The sequence below is a fragment of the Epinephelus fuscoguttatus genome, linkage group LG7, assembly GCF_011397635.1.
Source record: "Epinephelus fuscoguttatus linkage group LG7, E.fuscoguttatus.final_Chr_v1".
Lineage (NCBI taxonomy): Eukaryota > Metazoa > Chordata > Actinopteri > Perciformes > Serranidae > Epinephelus > Epinephelus fuscoguttatus.
Genome location: NC_064758.1, coordinates 1770770 through 1793387, shown reverse-complemented (window position 1 = coordinate 1793387; position 22618 = coordinate 1770770). Strand labels below are relative to the sequence as shown.

The 22618-nt window shown below is 44.2% G+C and overlaps 1 protein-coding gene across 2 annotated transcripts in view; it reads right to left on the bottom strand.

The window, feature by feature from the left end:
- Positions 1-22618, bottom strand: part of LOC125892017 (histone-lysine N-methyltransferase SUV39H1-like) — a 46067-nt gene that overhangs the window by 5685 nt on the left and 17764 nt on the right. For both annotated transcript variants that reach the window (XM_049581735.1, XM_049581734.1), the window contains exon 5: positions 5038-5167. In XM_049581735.1, the coding sequence (XP_049437692.1) occupies positions 5038-5167 (130 nt within the window). The remainder of the gene's footprint in view (positions 1-5037; positions 5168-22618) is intronic.

Sequence of the window (22618 nt, the reverse complement as noted above, 5' to 3'; positions counted from 1 at the left end):
TACAACTCATTTTTTCCAGTCTTAACTGAAATTTAAGAAACTCAAGTTCAGTGAATAATCTAAAAGTGTACATCAATATACTACTGTTAAACTATTGTTTAACAACAATCGTTCAAGTTTGACGTAGATGGCTTTTTTCTAGGGTTGGGAACGATTAACCGATACGACTGGATATCCGGTTTGACAAGCGAGAGATACGGCTGCGTCAGTAGCAGCCTCCTCAATCGATACGAATCAGCCAAGAATCCTTAGATGAATCGATTGTAGAGTCATGGATTTGGGTATCGCGAGACTAGCAATCTGTTGACGTGTTTTAACAGTTTGCATCTCTAAAACAACGCGAGAGCCGGCGGCATGCTCTGGACCATAGCAGGCATTACTGACAACGATAATGGATGTAAACATCAGCGCCAGCTTGACCGGTGGAGATGAGGAACAGAAGCTAATGCTGGTTGGATAAACCAGGGAGCAGCCAAGCCACAGCAGAAACTAAAGGCGATTCCTGTCGGTTGTGGGTTGAACGGGGGTCACAGACACAGACAGAAATACATATTCCTGTCAAAGATAATGGCTTACCGGCAACCGAGAAGCCCGGTCCAAGAAGTCTTTGTCGGTGTCATGACTGCCCAGAAATACCTGAACAGCCGAGCCGTAGCAGCACACAGGTAGGTGACATGTCAGAGGAGAAACAAGCCGTTCACGTTTCCACAAACCTCACCACCTTTTAGGGACTGTTCTTTACTTGTCAGAAGAGGAGGGTGGCTGGTTGATTTTTATTTTATTTATTTATTTTATTTTGATCCCCCCTATGTTAATCACTTATTGATGCTGTTTTTGAAGTATGAATAAGTCAATAAGTAATTTATTCCATTGAAATATCATTGATGTATTACAGAAAAGTGATTTATCTTTTTATAAATGACAAACGCAGAGTGTAGCAAACACAGAGAAACAGTCTGACATGCTGTCAGTGATAAGCTGCTACTCATTACAGTCCATGACATCAACTATTAACAGGAGATGTCAGATTCTGCCCCGACATTGCATGTTATTATTTTATTCTGCTTTATGTTTATATTGTACAGCGTTATGATAAACTTTATTCCAGACTCAAGTCCATATAAGATACATACAAAAACACAGACCATACCATAAAAACAACACAAGTAGGTTTAAAACACTTAAATTTTACTTAAAGTTCACTTCACTTAAAGTTTAAAACTTCTTCTCAATTTTATATTGATCCCATCCAACAAAATGATGTTCATTCAGCAAGTCTTTTTTTGGTCCATGTCTAAAAATAAATACATTTGACATGTGATTTTGTTGTTGTTTGTCTTTTTATTTTATTTTTGCCAGTGCCATACAGCAACAATGCTTGGGGATGTGGTCTTTTACAAATTTGAAAATACTGTAAGAATGTCACTTTTATAGAATTGGCTTCTTTATTTTATAATGTATGATTAATGTCTACATCAATAAATGTTAACCAGAGAATTGTATCAAATCGAATCGTATCGAACCGTATCGTTCATACACTGTATCGAATCGTATCGAATCCTTCTGTATTAAAAATATATCGTTTTTGAATCGTATCGTAACCCGTGTATCTAGATACGTATCGAATCGTCTATCACAGAGAGATTCCCAACCCTACTTCTTTCACGTTTCTTTCAAATCATCTTTCTTCTCTGGACAAGATGTGAACAATGCTGTCCTTGAAGGAGTGTCCCTCCTCCTTTAGATGTAAGTGGACAGCTGAGCCTTGACCTGAGGAGCTGGCTCTCCTGTGCTGTGCCATATGCTTGTGGAGTGGTTCTTTAGTCTCCCCAGTGCACAAATCTGTGCATTCCTGGCTGAATTGAACTGCATACACTACATTTCTCTGCTTTTGCCTGGGTGTTTGATCCTTTGGGTAGACAAGCTTCTGCCTCAGTGTGTTACTGCGTGAATGCCACTGTCATACTAAGCCCCATTTAAACTTTATATGGAAAAAAGAAAAGAAATGAAAACAAAAAACGAAACAAAAAACAAACAACAAATTGTATGGCTTATTCGTTGTAAATATGTATTACGGCTGCACCTTAGGATTTCTAACAATTATTGTTTTGATTGGTTGAAACAACTAATCTAATCATTATTCCAAATATTTTTTTAGCACTCACTAAAATAAAAATGAATTTACCCCAAATTAATATCAAAAACCCATCTAAGTGATATTTGAATAATTATATTTAAATCACCTTCTCAGATAACAGCGGCATATTTTAAATACTCTAATTTACACATCTCCACTATGTAATAATAATAATAATAACAACAATAATAATGATAATAATAGACCCCCTAACTTAGTTTAGGCCATTTTCTCACATATGGCTGTTTAAGGAATCAGAAAATATAAGATGAATGAATAACAACTTTTGGTGACGCATGATGTAATGTTAGTAATGGTGCAGCAAGTTTAAGTGACTGCTATTAACAGAAACAAGTTCCGTGTGTTGATAAGCCTCGGCCACACTGCCTGTGTTAGCAGCATGTGATGGCTACCTTGCAAGATATCATGCTTGGGTGGGGACACAAATTAAACAGGACAGTGCTGTCTTGCTGCCACCTTGACAAAGCGCTCCCCGAATGTTTTCGCTAACAGTGTCCATGCATAGCAGTTGTTCTCCTGTGATAAGCCATTATAGCTGCAGCTTGTTCTCCAGAGGATTCCATGCTTTCACCAGGTGAAGCCAGGTGCAACTTACTAGGGGTATAAATCACTAGTTTCATCACAATATCATATCACATCCATTCTTTGGACAATGATACAATATTTGCCATTTTTTTTGCCATAATTTCCACAATACGATTTTGATACAGTGCAATTCAGGGGCTTGTGATCGATATGAAACAATATTATCTGCCCATTTAACTCAGTCTGTTACAGAAGAAGCCGCTAGCCCTTTCTCTTTTTTCTTTTGGCTGTAAAAGATAAAAACAGCACAAATTATGTAACTAACTGTAACCACGTAAATGCAGTAAAGTTTACTTTATACTGGCTCCACTAACACACATTAAACGACACATGGGGCAAGTTAGCCTCAGGGCTTTCTGCCAGAAAGACCTATCTGGAAGAAATCTTTTAATTTTAACTCAAATTCTGTTTCATTTCAAGGTCTATCTGGGATAAAGCGCTGAAGGCAAACTTCTCCCAACAGATATAAACATGGATTAACAACATCATTTAACAAAAGTATCAAATTCAGCTCAGTAATAACAGTCAATGTTTACAGACATTTCAACTGTTTTTTGTTAGTGACCCATAATTAGCTCAAGCATGTTTACATTGCATAAATTAGCCTGGTGGCCAGCAAACTTTCCTCCATTCATAACTTAACAATCTACTTGCACTATTTATAGGGCTGTCCCCTAATAGTCGACCAAACCGTAGTTGACCAGAAAGGTCATTAGTCTGCGAGACTTGATTGGATGCTGAGCTGCACTCAGGATTTCAGGTAAATGGGCTATACAATGCTTGTTAAGGTTGCTTAGCAACCTCAAACACAACCTGCCTCCACACTCTTGAAGGCTGGCACAAGAAAGGCAAAAGAGTAGCGCACAGTGCACAACCTTGTGTTTTCTAGGTGGTTAAAGATGCAGCATGTGTACGGCCCCTAATTAACAGGGCTGGTACCTGCGGTTATTCCACAGGCTAGTTAATAACATGTCTGGCAGGAAATCACAAGTGTGGGATCATGTTGAGAAGGTGAAGGACGAACCCAAGGTGATATATTAACTCTGCAGGCAAACATTTACCCATCATTTGTCGACTACAAAAATGACATATCATCTGAAACATGTAAGCAGCACACAGCCATTAGCCTCTAAGTACAATCATTACTGATTGTACTTTGCTGACAGAGTAATTAACAAGTGGCTCGCTCAGTGTGTGACGTTTACTTGTAGATAAAATATAGGCCTATATTTATTTAAGTTCAGTAGTTTGGTTTTGTATTTCTTTGAAATGTAGCACATAGTTAAGAATGTCACTTACACAATTACACAAAAATCACTTACACATGTCAGACCTCGAACTCAAACATGTGTTGCCCCGCCAAAAATATATAATTTAATAATCAAATTAATATCGCAAACATGTGGGTGACTAGTCGACTAATGGCCCTAAATGACGACTACTGGTCGACCAGGAAAATTCTTAATCGGGGACAGGACTAATTATTTATACTATATCATACTCACCATTGGTTTAAGTCACTGCATCTCCTGACAGAATGGCTTGATTGAATTTTGGCCTGCATGCAGGTCTTTTCAGGTGACCAGTGCTAAAACAGAGCAGCTAATACTGCTGTAGTAAGAAGTTAGCAGAGTGAGATGCCATCCAGGCAGGTAACCTGACGTCATGTACTCTGTCTGCTGACCCCCTTTTTTCTTTGAAAGTGAAAATATTTCCACACTGCTGATTTATTCCAGAGTAAATAACATTATCCTCATAGTCCGCCTCTCAGCTGCTTGCCATCTGCCTGCTGCTGTTTGACGGTGACACTGACTTTCAAAATAAAAGCCTCTCCTAAAGATGACAACATAGATCACTGTTTTTACTTCAGATCGATCAAACTGGATCGTTGATCATTGAATCAATGTATCGACCCAGATTGATGGATTGTTACACCCCTATGGGATACACACATGCTGCCAGACCGCCTCACCACAACAACCCACAGAGAAGTGATTAGAATACACAGCGGGAGCGTGACTGCATTACTCAACTATATCTTTACAAAGCAAATAGCATTTTTTTTAATTAATACTTCAAATGTTGCATACAGAACCTTTAGAATGCAGGACTTAGGACACTAGTAGTGGACTATTTTAACAGTGTGGTATTAGTGCTTTTATTTAAGGATCTGAATAATTTTTCCACCACTGTCTGTCACTAGCAACACCACTTGGTTGATGTTACAAGACACAGTAGAGTTCAGCAAAGAACAGATCAGATTTTTGGTCAGGTTTATTTTACTGCTTGCTTACTTTGCATCCTGTAGTCAAAGGTGAGCTCCTCTCCTGCCCGAATAGCCCGTGTTGAAAATAAAGCAATTCTTGGGAGCCTCTCATCAATGTTGTCGATGAACACATTAAATACCTGCAGGTTGGGGTTACACTGCAAAAAGAGCACAACTTTTGTTAGAAGCTTTTCAGACTGTGCTTTAAAATAGCAAACATCAAAAGAAACAGCATATTTCCACAGTGTGTGGGCTGAGGAAGGGATGAGCTCTGTACACACTGCAAGTAACATGATCAGTGAGTCACTGGAAGTTTTTTCTTTCACTTTACATCCAGAGATCCTTTTCAGGAAACCCACCGCTCTCTCTCTCTCTCTCCCCATTTCACTGTGTCCTGTACATTAAAGGCAAAAGCCCAAAAAAATAATCTTTAAAAAAAAAAAATAAGAAAAGAGACAATGGTAAGCTCTGGCAATGACTTGTCTTGACTTTTTTTATCGCAATTATTGATTATTGACTGTGTCTCACTGAAAAAAGTGATGTTATGACGGGCAACACTACAGCAGAAAAAAAGACCTACTCTGAGGCTCTGAGAGGGCATCTTCACATAGACAAAATCTTTTTTTTTTTTTTTTTTTTTAACAGATTAAGTTTTAATTTTTTCCAGATTCAAGAAATAATACTCATTGTCAGGATTTGATCATCAGGACAGCTTGGCTGACCAAGTAAAAGACTGCTGTCAAGCTAGCCATCACTTGCATCTCTGTGGTCAAACCAGCTTCCGCTAAACACAGTACAAGCAGAGCAAAGCAAAGTCTCTGCAGCCACTGGCCAGGTGTTCCCCCAGTGTCAGTAGCCCTGCAGGCGAGTGTGAAGGAGCTGAGATAAGCCCTCAGTAAAACACTGACACAGAGAGCAGAATAGAGATGCGGCTTGCCCAAAAATGACAAACAAACATAGCAGCACAGTGCTTTTGTGGCTGTGAAGAAATGTGTATACTGATAGGAAAACCCCTATTTATTTTATAAATTGCATCCACCTTTTGGCAAAGTCTGCATTTTACAGTTTTTGCCTAAAGGTTGGGACACTATTATTGGGATTCACTGGACCACAGATGATTTGTCATTTGTTAAAATCTAAACTGGACATGTGAAGGCTTCTCCTCTTGCCATTTGAACTGGTAAGAGACCTGATGGTCTTTGTTCTTCAACAAAAAGTTATTAGACAGTCAATTGCAATTGCTCACAGACTCTTTTCCTGGATCATGACCTGCATGCCCACAGCAGGAGCCAAAACTTGGAAACCAGAGTAATTAGTTTGCAAACACAAGGTTTGCAACTAACTTTCCAGCAACAAGGGGAACCAAGTTGAGTTAGCACCCCAGCATCTTACTCTGCACAGACCCCGAGCGACCGGCTTCCTCAGATCTGCAACTGGAACAAGGACACAACAAAGACTGCTTCTGGAACCACAGCTCTCTCTTCAGCATTCTTCTGTTGGCTAACAAAAGCAGCACACCACAAAGCGACTCTGGACATAGCTTAATCACAGCTGTACAGGCTAAGCAAGACTGTTTAACTTGTTGAATGTGATTTATTGCTGTTTATTGAGTCATTGTTGTGATTGTTTGCAGTTAGGTCACTGGTTAGTTGGCTTCGCCAAAGCTAAGTGAGGTTTGTTTGCAAATGCTGTTCTCAGACAGTCTTGCATGCAACTAAACATCCTCTGCATTAATCCAGACCCTTTGCAACACATATCACATGCACATAGTCTCTCTCTGTCTCCCTCTGTCTCTCTCTGGTTCGTGAGTGTGAGTGGAGGTGGTGGATGTGAGAGTGGCGCTAATTTTCAAACTTTTCACCGGTTTCTGGCTGTGTTTCTGTGTTTCTTGCTGCATGATCAGGTAAGTGGTTTTTATTTTTGAGTATTTACTGGGTCAGACGGACTGTCAGTGTTTTGTCGGGGTTTTTTTGGAGGAATGGCGTCCGTCGAGATGCCTCCTCTGACTCTCCGACAGGGAGTCCGGATCGTCCCTCCAGACGTGAGCGTGTCTGTGGAGGAGGTTCTGCTGGCTGCAGGTGAGAAGGTAGGACATGAGAACCTGTGTTTTGCCTCCCGAATGAACAAAGGTGTGGTTGTGTTCCTGAAGGCTGAACCGCTGGTGTTTAAGCTGAGAGAAAGCGGCGTGTTCATCCACGATTTGTTTGTTCAGGTGTCACCGCTCTCGGTGCCGTCCATGCGCATCACCGTCCCCGGTGTGTCTCCGTTCATTCCGAACGAGCTGCTGGAGACTGAGCTCCGCAGGTTCGGGAAGTTGGCCAGCGGGTTCAAAACGATCAGTTTGGGGTGTAAAGATCCTAAACTGAAGCACGTGCAGTCTCTGAGGAGACAGGTGTTCATGTTTTTAGACTCTCCCTCTCAGACTCTGGAGGTGTCCCTCAGGGTCAAACATGGAGATGGCTCTTACATGGTTTACGCCAGCTCAAGGAGCATGAAGTGCTTTGAATGTGGAGATGTGGGACATAAACGCTTTGCCTGTCCGCATAAGCAGCGGGATGCTGCTGACGCTGCGGGTGGCGCACCCCACGCCGCGGCTGCAGCTGCGTCTGCGGCTGCGCCCGCCGCGTGTTCATCTGCGGAGGCGGATAAAGTGGCGGTTTGTTTTCCTGCTGATGTGTGCTCTCATACTTCTGGATCACAGTGTGGTGAGACTGTGGATTCGGCTCAGAGCTCAGCTGCAGCAGACCTGAGCAGCTGTCGGTCTGCGGCAGCAGCTGAGCTGAAATCTCTGCCAGGTCAGTCTGGTGAGGGGTTTGGGGCTGTTGCAGACCTGAGCAGCTCTCAGTCTGCAGCAGCAGCTGAAGAACAGTCAAATGGTGAGGAGGCAGCTCCCATCAGTGAGGTCACAGGTCAGGCTCAGGCAGTGTGCAGTCAGGCTTCATGTGAGGGAGAGGACATGGAGGACTATGACTCAGATAACACTGAAACTTCAAACAGGGGCACAGACCTTTACTCTTTACTGGAAATCAATCACCTCATGGATGAAACATACAATAAAAAAGCAGTAAAGGTGAGCGATTACTTTAGTGACACAAATGTGAGAAATTCATCAGGTCAGTCAACACATTAAAGAAACAGGTCGGCTTTGACCTCCTTGATGAAAAGAAATGGTTCAGACTTAAAAAACACATCACCACTCTGAGAAAAGTCAATAGTAAAACTGTCCGTAAACTCAGGAAATAAAAATGATCATGCATCACAGGGTGTCTTCTCTCTACAGAGTCCTGCTGGTTTCTGTCTGTCTGCTTCTCCTGTCTCACTTCTCCATGAGGAGCATTAAGATAGGTTCTCTTAATATAAACGGTGGGAGAGACAGAAATAAAAGAGCTCTTCTTTCTGAAGTTTGTGGTCAAAGAAGGGTTGATGTGCTGTTTCTGCAGGAAACACACAGTGATCCATCTGACGAGACTGACTGGGGTTTATGGTGGGACGGTTTCTGTAACCTCAGCCATGGCACTAACTTCAGTGCTGGTGTAGCTATTTGTTTTAAAGCTAATGCTAATGCGCTCTCCTGTAGTGAGGTGGTGCCGGGCCGGCTGCTGCTGGTTAGTTAATTGATGGGTGTGTGTTCTGTTTTGTTAATGTCTATGCTCCTAACATTGGATCAGAAAGGGTGGCTTTCTACAGCCGGCTGAAAGATGAGCTGATGGTCTTCCATCAAGACCACATTATCCTTGGTGGGGATTTTAACTGCACCCTGGACTTTACCACAGACAGGATAGGAGAGGAACCTCACCCACCTTCATCCCGGTCTCTCAGCTCTGTTATCTCCCACTGTGACCTGCTAGATACCTTCAGAATCAAACACCCTCAGTCAAGACAGTACACATGGGTCAAAGTCCATAACAACACAGTCTGTGCAGCCAGACTGGACCAGCTTTACCTCTCCAAAACCCTCAGTCCTAAACTGGTTCAGTGTACCATCAGCCCGGTGGGCTTCACAGACCACCACTTTGTCAACATTGAATTAATTCTGTCGCCAGGTGAGAGGGTTAAGTCCTGCTGGCATTTTAACAACAAGCTCCTCCATGACAGCATCTTCTGCCAGGGCTTTCAGGCTTTCTGGGAGAAGTGGCAGAAGAGGAGAGCAGACTTCAGACTTCAGTTAACTGATGCTGTGGGTCAGATGGCTTCAGGTTGGATACCGGGGATCAACGGGCTGTCAGCGGACTTCTATAAGAAGTTTTGGAACATTGTGGGACCGGATCTTCATGCAGTGCTGCTGGAGAGTCTGAGGACAGGATCTCTCCCTGGGTCCTGTCAGAGAGCGGTGCTTTCCCTGCTCCCAAAGAAAGGGGATCTTGCCCTTTTGAAAAACTGGAGGCCAGTAGCTCTTCTCTGCACGGATTATAAGATACTGTCCAGAGCTCTGTCCAACAGGCTGAAGGACTTTCTGGGGACCATCATACACAGAGACCAGAGTTACTGTGTCCCAGACAGGACAATAATGGACAATGTCTTCCTGATCAGAGACATCATTGATGTGTGCCGTGTGTATGATGTGAACTGTGGTGTTGTGTCTCTGGATCAGGAGAAGGCTTTTGACCGGGTGGACCACTCTTATCTGTTTGCTGCACACAGGGCTTTTGGTTTTGGTGATGGGTTTCTTTCTTGGCTGGGTTTGTTATATCACGGTGCACAGTGTTTGGTAAAGCTGGGGGCAGGGCTGAGTCGGCCAATCCCTGTACAGCGAGGGATCAGACAGGGCTGTCCCATCTCCGGCCAGCTGTATAGCTTAGCTGTTGAGCCCTTGCTGTGCAGGCTGAGGGGTCGGCTCAGCGGGCTCTCACTGCCTGGGTCCTGTGGCGCTGAATGTCCCCCTGCACTCTCTGCTTATGCAGATGATGTGAACGTTTTCATCACCAGCAAGGGGGACATTCGGTATGAGAGGGCCATGTCTGCACGGGTGAACTGGGCTAAGAGTGAAGCTCTCCTGCTGGGAAGGTGGAGGGATCAGGTGGTGCCCAGTCTACCCGGAGGCCTTGAGTGGGGGAGGGAGGGTTTGAAGGTGTTGGGGGTGTTTTTGGGTACAGAGGGTTTTCAGAGGAAGAACTGGGAGGGAGTTAAGGAGAAAGTGTGCGCTCGGTTGTCTAATTGGAAATGGTTGCTGCCCCAGTTGTCGTACAGGGGGAGGGTTCTGGTTGCCAGTAACTTAGTCGCCTTGACTCTCTGGCACAGACTCGTCGCCTTGGCACCGCCTGGAGGACTGATGGAGGAGGTTCAGAGGATGCTCATGGACTTCTTCTGGTCTGGCCATCACTGGATTAAGGCAGCGGCTCTCCACCTGCCAACAGCCGAAGGAGGGCAGGGACTGATTGACATTCAGGCCAAGATCGCCTCCTTCAGACTTTGGACTGCACAAAGACTGCTTTACAACTGTGGCCCAAGCTGGCTGGATACAGCTCGCGTGCTGCTGAGGAAAGCCAGACGCTGGAGCTATGACAAACAGCTTTTTCTTCTGCAGATGGAGGGGGTGGATCTCTCTGGCCTCACCCCGTTCTACAGCTCAGTACTGCAGGCCTGGAGGATCCTCAGACTGTCCCGGGCTGGGGAAGAGACTGCAGGCATGTGGGTGTTTGAGGAACCTTTGTTCCTTAACAGCTTCATCAGGACTCAGACACTCCAGTGTGCGAGCCTGCGGTCCAGTCTCAGGGAGGCAGGCTGCACCAAACTGGGTCACCTGATGAGGCTGACTTTGACATCTGTGGACTTACTGAGGGAGAGAGCCAACGTCACCTCTGCCAGACTCATCCACAGGGTGGTGGAGGAGGTCCTTGCTGCCCTGCCCCCTCGCCTGAGGGCCTTCGCCAGAGACGAGTCTGTGTGTGGGCGGTGGGTTGAGGGTGCAGAGCACAGCTTCCCCTCCTTGTCTGTTGGTCCAGCGGTGGGGGAGTGGCAGGAGGGGGCTGGTCAGCTGCTGTCCCTCAAAACCCCCAACCTAGACAAGCTCCAGGACACAGGGCGAAAGGCCATCTACCAGCTCTGCGTGAAGGTCCTGAATGTCCCGTCTCTGTCGGAGATGAGGGAGTCAAGCTGGACTGGTTTGTTTGGCCCAGACGTTTCCCCCAAAGGCAGCTGGCGGTCCCTGTACAAAGTGTCCATCGAAAAGAGGACTGCAGACCTCCAGTGGAGGATCGTACATGGGGCGATAGCTACGAACAGACACAGAGCACACATTGATCCTGGGGTGGGAGAGGGGTGTTTGTTCTGCTCTCAGACTGAGACTCTGGCCCATCTATTCACTGGCTGTCCCAGGCTGGCTCCTCTGTTTGACCTGCTGGGCAGGTGGACTCGGACTCTTGGGGAGAGGTTTTCTTTTGGACTCTTTATCTATGGCCCAAAGTACACTGCCAGGAGGAAAGCAGAGCTCACTCTGATGAACTTTCTCCTGGGCTCTGCAAAGCTGGCCATCTGGCTGTCCCGGAAGAACAAGGCCCTGGACTGTGGTGCTGTGGATCCAGTGGAGGCTCTGCGGGGTCTGCTGAAGGCCAGACTGAGGGTGGAGTTTTCTTACTACCAGCTGATGGAGGACCTGCAGGCCTTCAGCCGGGTGTGGGCTGTGGGAGGGGTTTTGTGCTCCGTGGGTGGAGATGGACAGTTAAAGGTTCATGTTTGAAAAGAGTTTTCGGGACTGAAAGTTCTTTTCTGGTTTTGTGTGTTTTTTTTGGTTTTCGTTGCTCTGAAGAGACGATGAAACAGTGATTTGATTTGTAACTGCTAAATGTAAATAAAGGGATTTTTTAAAATCAAATCTCTCTCTCTCTCATAAATGTAAGATAGCAAGTTGGAAGTAGAATCTGGCAATATAAAAACCATGATGGTGGGACATTCTGTCACTTCCCAGTTGTCCAAAACATGTGGTTTGTGCCAGGCGGACATAATTGCCAGTATTTTTTAATTATTGCAAGAAATTCCACTGACTCATTCACAAGTCAAAAATGTGTGAAACATACAATATTTACATCGAAGATAATAGAAAAATAGTCAACCAAGTGCAATGATGCCCTCCAAGATAATATTTGCCACTTCGTTTGCAGTAAACTTTTCGACATGATCTTGACTTACTTGCTCTGTGCTGCTCTTTGACCTGAACTGAACTGACCTGCCCAGAACGTGACCTGAGGTTACGTGACACATACATAATTAGGCTACAGTTGTGTGGGTGCGCAAAGGTGGCATACAGTATGTGATGTATCAGAGGAGAAACGAGCCGTTCACATTTCTCTCTTTGTGGCAGGTAACAGCCCACAAACCTCACCGCACTTTAGGGACTGTTCTTTACTTATGAAGGGACTTGTCGGGGGGGGGGGGGCTGGTTGATTTTTATTTCATTTATTTATTTTATTTTGATCCCTCCATATTAATCACTTATTGATGCTGTTTTTGAAGTATGAATAAGTCAGTAAGTAATTTATTCCACTGAAATATCATTGATGTACTATAGAAAAGTGATTTATCTTTTTATAAATGACAAAAGGCACATCTGCCTCATTTTTGCTGTGGTATCCTGATACTACTCAGAACCGTGATACTTTCACTGGTATCATACTGTGGGTCCCAACTTTGGTACCGTGACAACACTAATCTGGAGGGGGTTCATCTGCAAAAACTAATGAAAAACTTAAAAACGGCATTCGGTATTCAGTACTCGGTATTCAGCCAAGGGATGTCTCTCACCCCCTCCCCCGCCACCCCCGCTGCTGAAAAAAATCCTAGAGGAAACACTGTGGTGCGTTCACAGATGTGAAGTTACCAATGATGCCATGGGCACTAACACACCCCCATACCATCACAGATGCTGCCTTTGAACTTTGAGCTGGTAACAATCTAGATGGTCCTTTTCCTTTTTAGCCTGGAGGACACAACGTCCATAATGGACTTGTCAGACCACAGCACACCTTTTCACTTTGTGTCCGTCCATCTCAGATGAGGTCGGGCCCAGAGAAGTCGGCAGTGTTTCTGGATGTTGTTGATATATGGCTTTCACTCTGCATGGTAGGGTCTTAACTTGCATTTGTAGATGCAGAGATGAACTGTGTTTACTGACAATGGTTTTCCAAAATGCTCCTAAAGCTGCGTTCACACCAAACGCAAATTCGCGCGTCAAGATTACGTACAAAGTCAATGCAAAGACGCGATTAGACGCGAATTCGCGCCGGGTGGCGCGATGGACGCGTCTAGCGCGACGCGATGGAGGCGTTCAGCGCGGCGCGATAGACGCGAAATTCGCGTCCAACGCCTCATCGCTCAAGTTGAAAATATTGAACTTTTGAGGCGAATTCACGTGACGCTGTGCCGCGAAAGCCAATCAGCGTTGAGATTCTCCCGACGTCACTGGCGTGTGTCAACAACAATAAACTGCTACTTACAGGAGACAGATGGACAGACACTCCGCAGCTGAAATGGAGCGGCTGTAGTTGGTGTCCTGCCGGGAGATCCTGGCGCCAACCCTCGCCAACAGGTCCTCAAACTGGGCCCCAGTCAGCCTGAAGTACCGCTGAAAGCGGCTATCATCCAGACGGAATTCCTGGAGGAGGTGGTGAAACTCGCTGAGCTGGATGCGCTTCTGCAGGATAGGGTGAACCCAAAAACGACGGCGTTTGGCCCTCCGACGCATCTGGGACTTCCAGAGGAGGTAAACAACAAAGCAGCGATGGTGGTTATCTCCGCCATGGTCGTCAGTGACGTCTTGACGCCCCGACGTCCAGTTGTTGATGCCGAGATGAAGAAGAAACTTATCATTGCTGTGTGCGGCTACCCGGGGCTATATGATACTACATGTCTACTCTGCAGAGACCGCAACAAAAAGGAGCAGGCTTGGGTGAAAGTTGCCGAGGAAACTGGTCTACTTGGTAAGTTCTGTAAATATGTGTGTTTAATTAGTTTGCAGAATGGTTGTACTATGAACGTTAGCACTAGCTTAGCACAGCCGGCTTCCCCGCTACTCGCGCGAATGAACAAAATGGTCAGGCGTCCAAACTCGGGCGTGACGGGCGGCGCGTTACTCGCGTCACGCGCGTGCAATTCGCTTCGCTTCGCTTCACTCACGTCTGGTGTGAACGCACAGTTAGCCCATGTAGTAATATCCTTTATACAGTCATATTGGTTTTTAATGCAGTGGTGACTAAGGGTTCAAAGGTCATGGCCATGTTGGTTTTCAACCCTGTCCCTTGCATGCAGAGATTTCTCCAGATTCTCTGAATCTTTTGATGATATTATGGATCAGGGCTGGGCGGTATATTGATTTTGTACAATATATTGATTTATTTTCAAGCAAGATATAGATTTAGACAATACTGTTTATATCGATATCGGGTGAAGTTGCGTCACATTATGCATACCAGTGTTCATCTCTCCTCTCTCACACTCTCCGCACAGCTCCACCTTCTCACTCACTCACTCACTCTTTCTCCATCAACACTCAATGAGACACAGAGCTGCTTATCTGTTTAATCTGTCTGTTTGTTAGTCTACAGTGCTACATCGGTCTATATGTTGCACAAGCTATGCTGAATCAGTCTGTGAGATGAATGAAGTTACCACAGTAGCACACGTACAATACTGTAGGCCTTTTCCTCCTACCAGTTCGTTTCGACTCCTCAAACATGCCGTGTGATGTGGGACTCTCCTCACTAGGGATGGGCATCAATTTTTGATTATCGATGATTGATTGTTAAGGCTTTTGATCGATTTTGATCGACAGTCACAGTGTTTCCCCTACAATGCCTGGCATAGGTCCGGCGAGCCACCGTGCCAACTAGACCCCCCGCCCGGCGAGCACGGCGGCTCAACAGGCCTACGAGACTCCCGCCGGACCTATGCCAGGCAAAAAAAAAAAAAATCAGAAACAGACAGAGGATCTCATTGCTCTCCAAAGCCTTGGCAGCTTCCCCTGAGGCCTCTGAAAACACTATGCCATTGAAAGACGGAGGCAACGGTTGTAAACACCCAGGGGTGAACTGCGCATGCGCGCTATTCTTCCTCTTTGGCAAGGGGGGTTGAAGCTCAAAACTGGGGCAGCTGCGCTCTCTTGCGGCGACAGTCTGCACTGCACTCTTTTGTTTTCTCTCTTTTGAAATACTCGCTTATCAATTAATCGATAATTGATCGTTAATTTTTTTGATGATCGAATAATGAATTTTGATCGTTTGCCCATCCCTACTCCTCACCTCTGTCTGCACGGGGGTATTCCATCAACATAGCTAAGGATATCCAGGCTAAGGTGTAAGCTTGAAGTTTGACTAAATGCCAATTCCCAATCTACAGACCTGCCAACCTTGAAGAAAGGTTATGAGTACTACCTTACCAGACACTTGGGCATGGTCATGAACATATGCGGACACGGCGGCACTTTTTTGTTTTTGTTTTTTTTTACCATAAAAGTCAATATGCACATGTGGCAAACAGAAGAAACGAGCGTACGTTTACATATTCATATCTATAGGCCTAAGCCCCACATATGTCCATAGATGCCCAATATTTGTTTTATGGCGCAGATCAAGGTCAATTTCATCAATCTGATGGTAGCATTGATCATCTGCTTAAAAAATACAGTAATATGTCCTGTTGTGACAAAAAGAAAGATTTCAAGTGGGATTCAGGGGGTTCTCCCCCAAGAAAATTTTGAAACATCACATGGCGAAATCCTATTTTCATGCAATTTCATAGAGAAATAGATAATAGATCATAGACAAGTGCATTACATTAGCATTCCTCATCATGTTCTTGTGTAGTACGACACCTATTAGAACTACTCTCTTCTTATTGCCTTGTTTTTTTCTTATAGAAATTCAGCAGATTCATCAAACAAAAAGTCTTTTTATCATAAGTGTATTATAGTTATTCAGGCAGGGCACATGGTTTCATTACACAGTTGAATGTAAATTTGTCTGCAATTTGCTTACCTTGGTACAATTCTCACCAGCAATGCATCGACAACAGGCGACTTTGACACTATTTACTTCAGTGTTTGCCCTACCATTTTATTAGGGGGGGCACCCCGCCCTGCCCCCCCTTGAAGGTCAAGTTAATTTTATTTAATTTTATTTTCTATATAGTGCCAGATCACAAAGAAGTCACTTAAGGTAACCTTTCCAATAGAACAGGTCTATACCTTGTCCTTTTATTAAACAAACTAAATAGCCTTACGTTATTTATCTTATTTACAGACCGCGTGTCATTTCTGTCTCTACATGGTCGCGCGTTTACAATCCTCCCCTGCTCTCTGTATCGCGCACGGCGGAGTTTGGCCCCGTTGGGCGTGCACACACACGTGCCCCCCGACACACACACACACACACACACACACACACACACACACACACAAGTGAACACACTAGAGGGTGTAAAAAAATAAATAAAAAAGGACTTGGTGGTGGAGTGAGATTTCTTAAACGGGCGTGAGAAGGTGCTACTGTCTACCGGACTGAACACACGGTAACTCCGGTCTGAGCTGACGGTGAGGAGCTAATAAGAGCTAACTGCTAACAGACAGAAGCTAACTGCTAACAGACAGAAGCTAACTGCTAAGATAGAAGCTAGCTCTAATAGACACAAGCTAAAGCTAACTGATTACAGACAGAAGCTCTCAAAGCTCTCAAATTTTGCATTTCTTACGTCATTTTACCTGTCAGCGTTGTTTGAATTGATAGAGTAATCACTGAGGACTACCCAGAGGTGTGGGCGAAGAGGGTTCATCTATCTTGACGGTGAGGGCGACAGTGTACTGTCTCTAACTGGATGGAACTGAATCAAGCGCATCTTTTTTAGTCAGCCGTGGGTGGGAGGGCAGGGGGGCAATATGCAGCAATCTGATAGGCCGAAATCTTTTCGTTCCACCTACGCATCTATATTCACCAGGTATCAACTTGAGTAACATCTTGCATAGACAAATACACTGAAACCGGCGAAATGTGCGATCGAGTGATATGCATACTTTTAGAGCATCAAATCGTAGCAGCGTACTTTGATGTCAAAATGCGTGCCTGGTACGCAAAATGCGTACAGGTTGGCAGGTCTGAATCTAGCGCCAACCCGTTACATCAAGTGAAATCAGCTGACTCCAACTGACGCTAACTCAAGCCTCACCTGTTAAGCCTCAACTCATACACGCGCCCAGGGAAAATAAAAAGCCCCCACTAGTCGAGTGCCAAAAATGTTGCAAAATGTCAAAAAGCAAAGGAAAGGAGCAGGCGGAGGCTTTTTCTGTGGCGGAGCAAACGCTCCTTATGGAAGTGTATGAGGACTATAAGGACAATTATATAATTACGGAAAAAGGCAATACTGCAGCAATTAATAAACCAAGGGAGGTGGCGTGGCAGACTATTGCCGACAGGCTAAATGCGTAAGTGACGAAGAAAATTCAGCTTTTCAGCATAATATCATGTTATATAAATCCCGCATCAAAGGGACAAAATATATGTAGATAAGAACACCTATTAAATCTAACAATTCAAGTATGCTTAATGAAATTCACCAAATGTGTAAATTAATTTTAGTTATAGACTATTTATCACATTTATCTGCTGATTCCTATGTAAATTTCAGATGATGCATTTAGTCAAACTATTTTATGTGAATCATCGCATTTATCACATAATTGATTGTAGATTATGACATTTCTGAAATGATCAGTTTATAGGAAATAATCACATGACATTTATCTATTGATTGTAGAAAATGATATTTAGCAAATCCATCAATTCAGTGGAGATGAGGAAAACTATTAAGTGAATGCAGGTGAGAGTGAATCAGTTATCTATTTCTCATCATTTGGGAGTCAACTGTAAGCTCTATCCCTTATTATATCAAAATAAGGAAAATCCCCTTTAATGTATGGAATGTGCTATAGGATGAGGAACAGACAATCCACAATGGTGTGTGTCCTATTTTAATTTGGTTGCTTTGTGTCATGGTTAATTCATAGATATAAAAGATAACCATATGTTAATGTAATCATCTCAAGCCCTAAGCATGATGTATGGCAATGCTAGTTCCACCGTCCGGAAAATAGTCTACAAGTGGAGGACATTCAAAACAACTGCCACCATGCCCAGGTCTGGCCGTCCAAGCAAGTTCACCCCGAGAGCAGACCGCAAGATGCTAAAAGAAGTCTCCAAAAACCCTAAAGTATCATCACGGGACCTACAGCAGGCTCTTGCTACTGTTGATGTGAAAGTGCATGCCTCTACAATCAGAAAGAGACTGCACAGGTTTAACTTTCATGGGAGGTGTGCAAGGAGGAAACCTTTGCTCTCTAAGAGAAACATGAAGGCCAGACTGAAGTTTGCCAGAGTGAACATAGACAAAGACCAGGACTTCTGGAATAATGTTCTTTGGACAGATGAGTCTAAAACTGAATTATTTGGACGTCAGAAGAGAGGACATGTTTGGCGTAAACCCAATACAGCATTCCAGGAAAAGAACCTCATACCAACTGTGAAGCATGGAGGTGGAAGTGTCATGGTTTGGGGATGCTTTGCTGCAGCAGGATCTGGCCGGCTCACCATCATAGAATCCACCATGAATTCTATCGTCTATCAGAGGGTACTTGATGAACATGTGAGACCATCTGTAAAAAAATTAAAGCTGAAGCGGAACTGGACCCTGCAACATGACAATGACCCAAAACATACCAGTAAATCCACCAAGGACTGGCTGAAAACTAAGAAATGGAGAGTCCTGGAATGGCCGAGTCAAAGCCCAGATCTTAATCCCATTGAGATGCTGTGGGGTGACTTGAAACGGGCTGTACATGTAAGAAACCCCTCAAACATCTCACAGCTGAAAGAATTCTGCATTGAGGAGTGGGGCAAATTCTCCTCAGACCAATGTCGGAGACTGGTAGACGGCTACAAGAAGCGTCTCACTGAACACTGAAGTTATTTCAGCCATATATATATATATATATATATTTTCATGACTATTTACATTGTAGATTCTCACTGAAGGCATCAAAACTATGAATGAACACATGTGGAGTTATGTACTTAACAAAAAAAGGTGAAATAACTGAAAACATGTTTTATATTCTAGTTTCTTCAAAACAGCCACCCTTTGCTCTGATTACTGCTTTGCACACTCTTGGCATTCTCTCCATGACCTTCAAGAGGTAGTCACCTGAAATGGTTTCCACTTCACAGGTGTGCCTTATCAGGGTTAATTAGTGGAATTTCTTGCTTTATCAATGGGGTTGGGACCATCAGTTGTGTTGTGCAGAAGTCAGGTTAATACACAGCCGACAGTCCTATTGGACAACTGTTAAAATTCATATTATGGCAAGCACCAATCAGCTAACTAAAGAAAAACGAGTGGCCATCATTACTTTAAGAAATGAAGGTCAGTCAATCCAGAAAATTGCAAAAACTTTAAATGTGTCCCCAAGTGGAGTCGCAAAAACCATCAAGCGCTACAACGAAACTGGCACACATGAGGACCGACTCAGGAAAGGAAGACCAAGAGTCACCTCTGCTTCTGAGGATAAGTTCATCCGAGTCACCAGCCTCAGAAATCGCAAGTTAACAGCAGCTCAGATCAGAGACCAGATGAATGCCACACAGAGTTCTAGCAGCAGACCCATCTCTAGAACAACTGTTAAGAGGAGACTGCGCGAATCAGGCCTTCATGGTCAAATAGCTGCTAGGAAACCACTGCTAAGGAGAGGCAACAAGCAGAAGAGATTTGTTTGGGCCAAGAAACACAAGGAATGGACATTAGACCAGTGGAAATCTGTGCTTTGGTCTGATGAGTCCAAATTTGAGATCTTTGGTTCCAACCGCCGTGTCTTTGTGAGACGCAGAAAAGGTGAACGGATGGATTCCACATGCCTGGTTCCCACTGTGAAGCATGGAGGTGTGATGGTGTGGGGGTGTTTTGCTGGTGACACTGTTGGGGATTTATTGAAAATTGAAGGCACACTGAACCAGCATGGCTACCACAGCATCCTGCAGCGACATGCCATCCCATCCGCTTTGCGTTTAGTTGGACGATCATTTATTTTTCAACAGGACAATGACCCCAAACACACCTCCAGGCTGTGTAAGGGCTATTTGACCAAGAAGGAGAGTGATGGAGTGCTGCGGCAGATGACCTGGCCTCCACAGTCACCGGACCTGAACCCAATCGAGATGGTTTGGGGTGAGCTGGACCGCAGAGTGAAGGCAAAGGGGCCAACAAGTGCTAAACACCTCTGGGAACTCCTTCAAGACTGTTGGAAACCATTTCAGGTGACTACCTCTTGAAGCTCATGGAGAGAATGCCAAGAGTGTGCAAAGCAGTAATCAGAGCAAAGGGTGGCTATTTTGAAGAAACTAGAATATAAACCATGTTTTCAGTTATTTCACCTTTTTTTGTTAAGTACATAACTCCACATGTGTTCATTCATAGTTTTGATGCCTTCAGTGAGAATCTATAATGTAAATAGTCATGAAAATAAAGAAAACGCATTGAATGAGAAGGTGTGTCCAAACTTTTGGCCTGTACTGTATATATATATATATATATATATATATATATATATATATATATATATATATATAGTGATTAACATAGGGGGAATCCAAATAAAAGAAATAAATAAAATAAAAATCAACCAGCCACCCTCCTCCTCTGATAAGTTAAGAACAGTCCCTTCAGTGCGGTGAGGTTTGTGGACCGTTACTTATCACAAAGAGAGAAATGTGAACGGCTCGTTTCTCCTCTGACATGTCACATACCTGTGTGCCGCCACGGCTCGGTTGTTCAGGTATGTCTGGGCAGTCATGAGTCATGACACCAACGAAGAGGAAATCATTGGACCTGGAGCCGGGCTTCTTGGTCGAGCACTATGGCCGCCGTATTTGACAGGAATATGGCGGAGCCTCCGCCACATTCCTGTCTGTGACCCCAGTTCAACCCACAACCGGCAGGATTTGCGTTTTGTTTCTGTTGTTGGTTGAAATCTGTACTCGCACAGCATGCTCCTGAATGTTTTTTTTTGTTTGTTAGTTTTTTGCTCGCTCAAAACTATTTTTTAGTCGCAAATGCGAGTAAAACGCTTGCACCATAGAGCTCTGTGGAAAACAAATCACTGTAGCGTATATAAACAAATCTAGCCTACAAGTAAAAAGAAATAAATAACTTTCACTGCTTATAAATAACTTTCACTGCTTAAAGGGAAATTTCGGTTTATTTCAACCTGTCTCCTATCGTCCTAAATTTGTTTCAAGTGACTAGTGACATAGAAATAATAGTTAGCATGTTAGCCATTAGCCTAGATACAGCCGTAGCGTCAGACCTGTTAAAACGTAAGTGAACGGGCATCCCTTCAAGTGCAAAGTTAGTCCACTAAACAAGCTTTTTTTCCACAAAGACCGCCTCATATCGTTAGGATAAATGTCAGAGAACATATAGAAAACGACATGTAAACGTGTTGTCTTACCTTACTGGTGTGCTGCCATGTTTGTTTCCCATCTAGCTCTGCTTTCCGAAGCTCGGCCGAAATATATCTCGCCAACTCTAGATAAAGCCCAGCTGGATACTAACGTTACTCCAGGTGGAGGTGTCTCGTCCTCGGTCACATCCAGACCTTGAAAATAAGGCTGCAACTGGTCCCATTCCTTGCAACAGAGGCATTCCTCTTCTGTGGGCACTGGGGCACAGCATTCACAGGTAACGTTACACCACCAATCTCCAGAGCTATGCAGCCTTGCAGCAGCCATTCCTCCTCTCTCGTCCTCTACCTGTTGCGACTCTCTCTCTCTCTCTCCTCCTCCTCCATTCTTCTATTTCACGAAGCTCATCGTCAGTGTATTCTGGCTCAAATAAATAAGGGTGGCCATCAAACTCTGCAAAATCAAATTCCTCCTCCACAAAGTCGATGTCTGGCAAAAAGTCAGCCATTATTCTATAAATCTTTAATAAAATAAATGAATGAACTTTTCAGGCTACTGTCCGGTTCTGCCTTCCAACTGTTGTGGCTTGTTTAGGCACACTATGAGATCGCTGGTTGTTCTCGCGATATTTCAGCCGTGCTTTGGAAAGCAGAGCTAGAGGGATAAACAAACATGGCAGCACACGGGTAAGGCAAGACAACACGTTTACATGTCGTTTTCTATATGTTCTCTGACATTTATCCTAATGATATGAGGCGGTCTTTGTGGAAAAAAAGCTTGTTTAGTGGACTAACTTTGCACTTGAAGGTATGCCCGTTCACTTACGTTTTAACAGGTCTGACGATACAGCTGTATCTAGGCTAACGGCTAACATGCTAACTATTATTTCTATGTCACTAGTCACTTGAAACAAATTTAGGACAATAGGAGACAGGTTGAAATAAACCAGAAATTCCCTTTAAAGATACTCAACAGCTCAGCTAATACCTGAAATGTCACTGGAAAACAAACCACTGCAGCAGCGTATTGAGTGCCAGGTGGCCAGCACGCGCCGTTATTGGACGGCGCATGGACACTTACCCTCTTGTGATTGGACTTTGAACTTATCCCACAGTAGTGGTACCGTGAGGTACCGTAGTAGCCTACTACAGTACCCCAACATTATGGTATCATATGTAC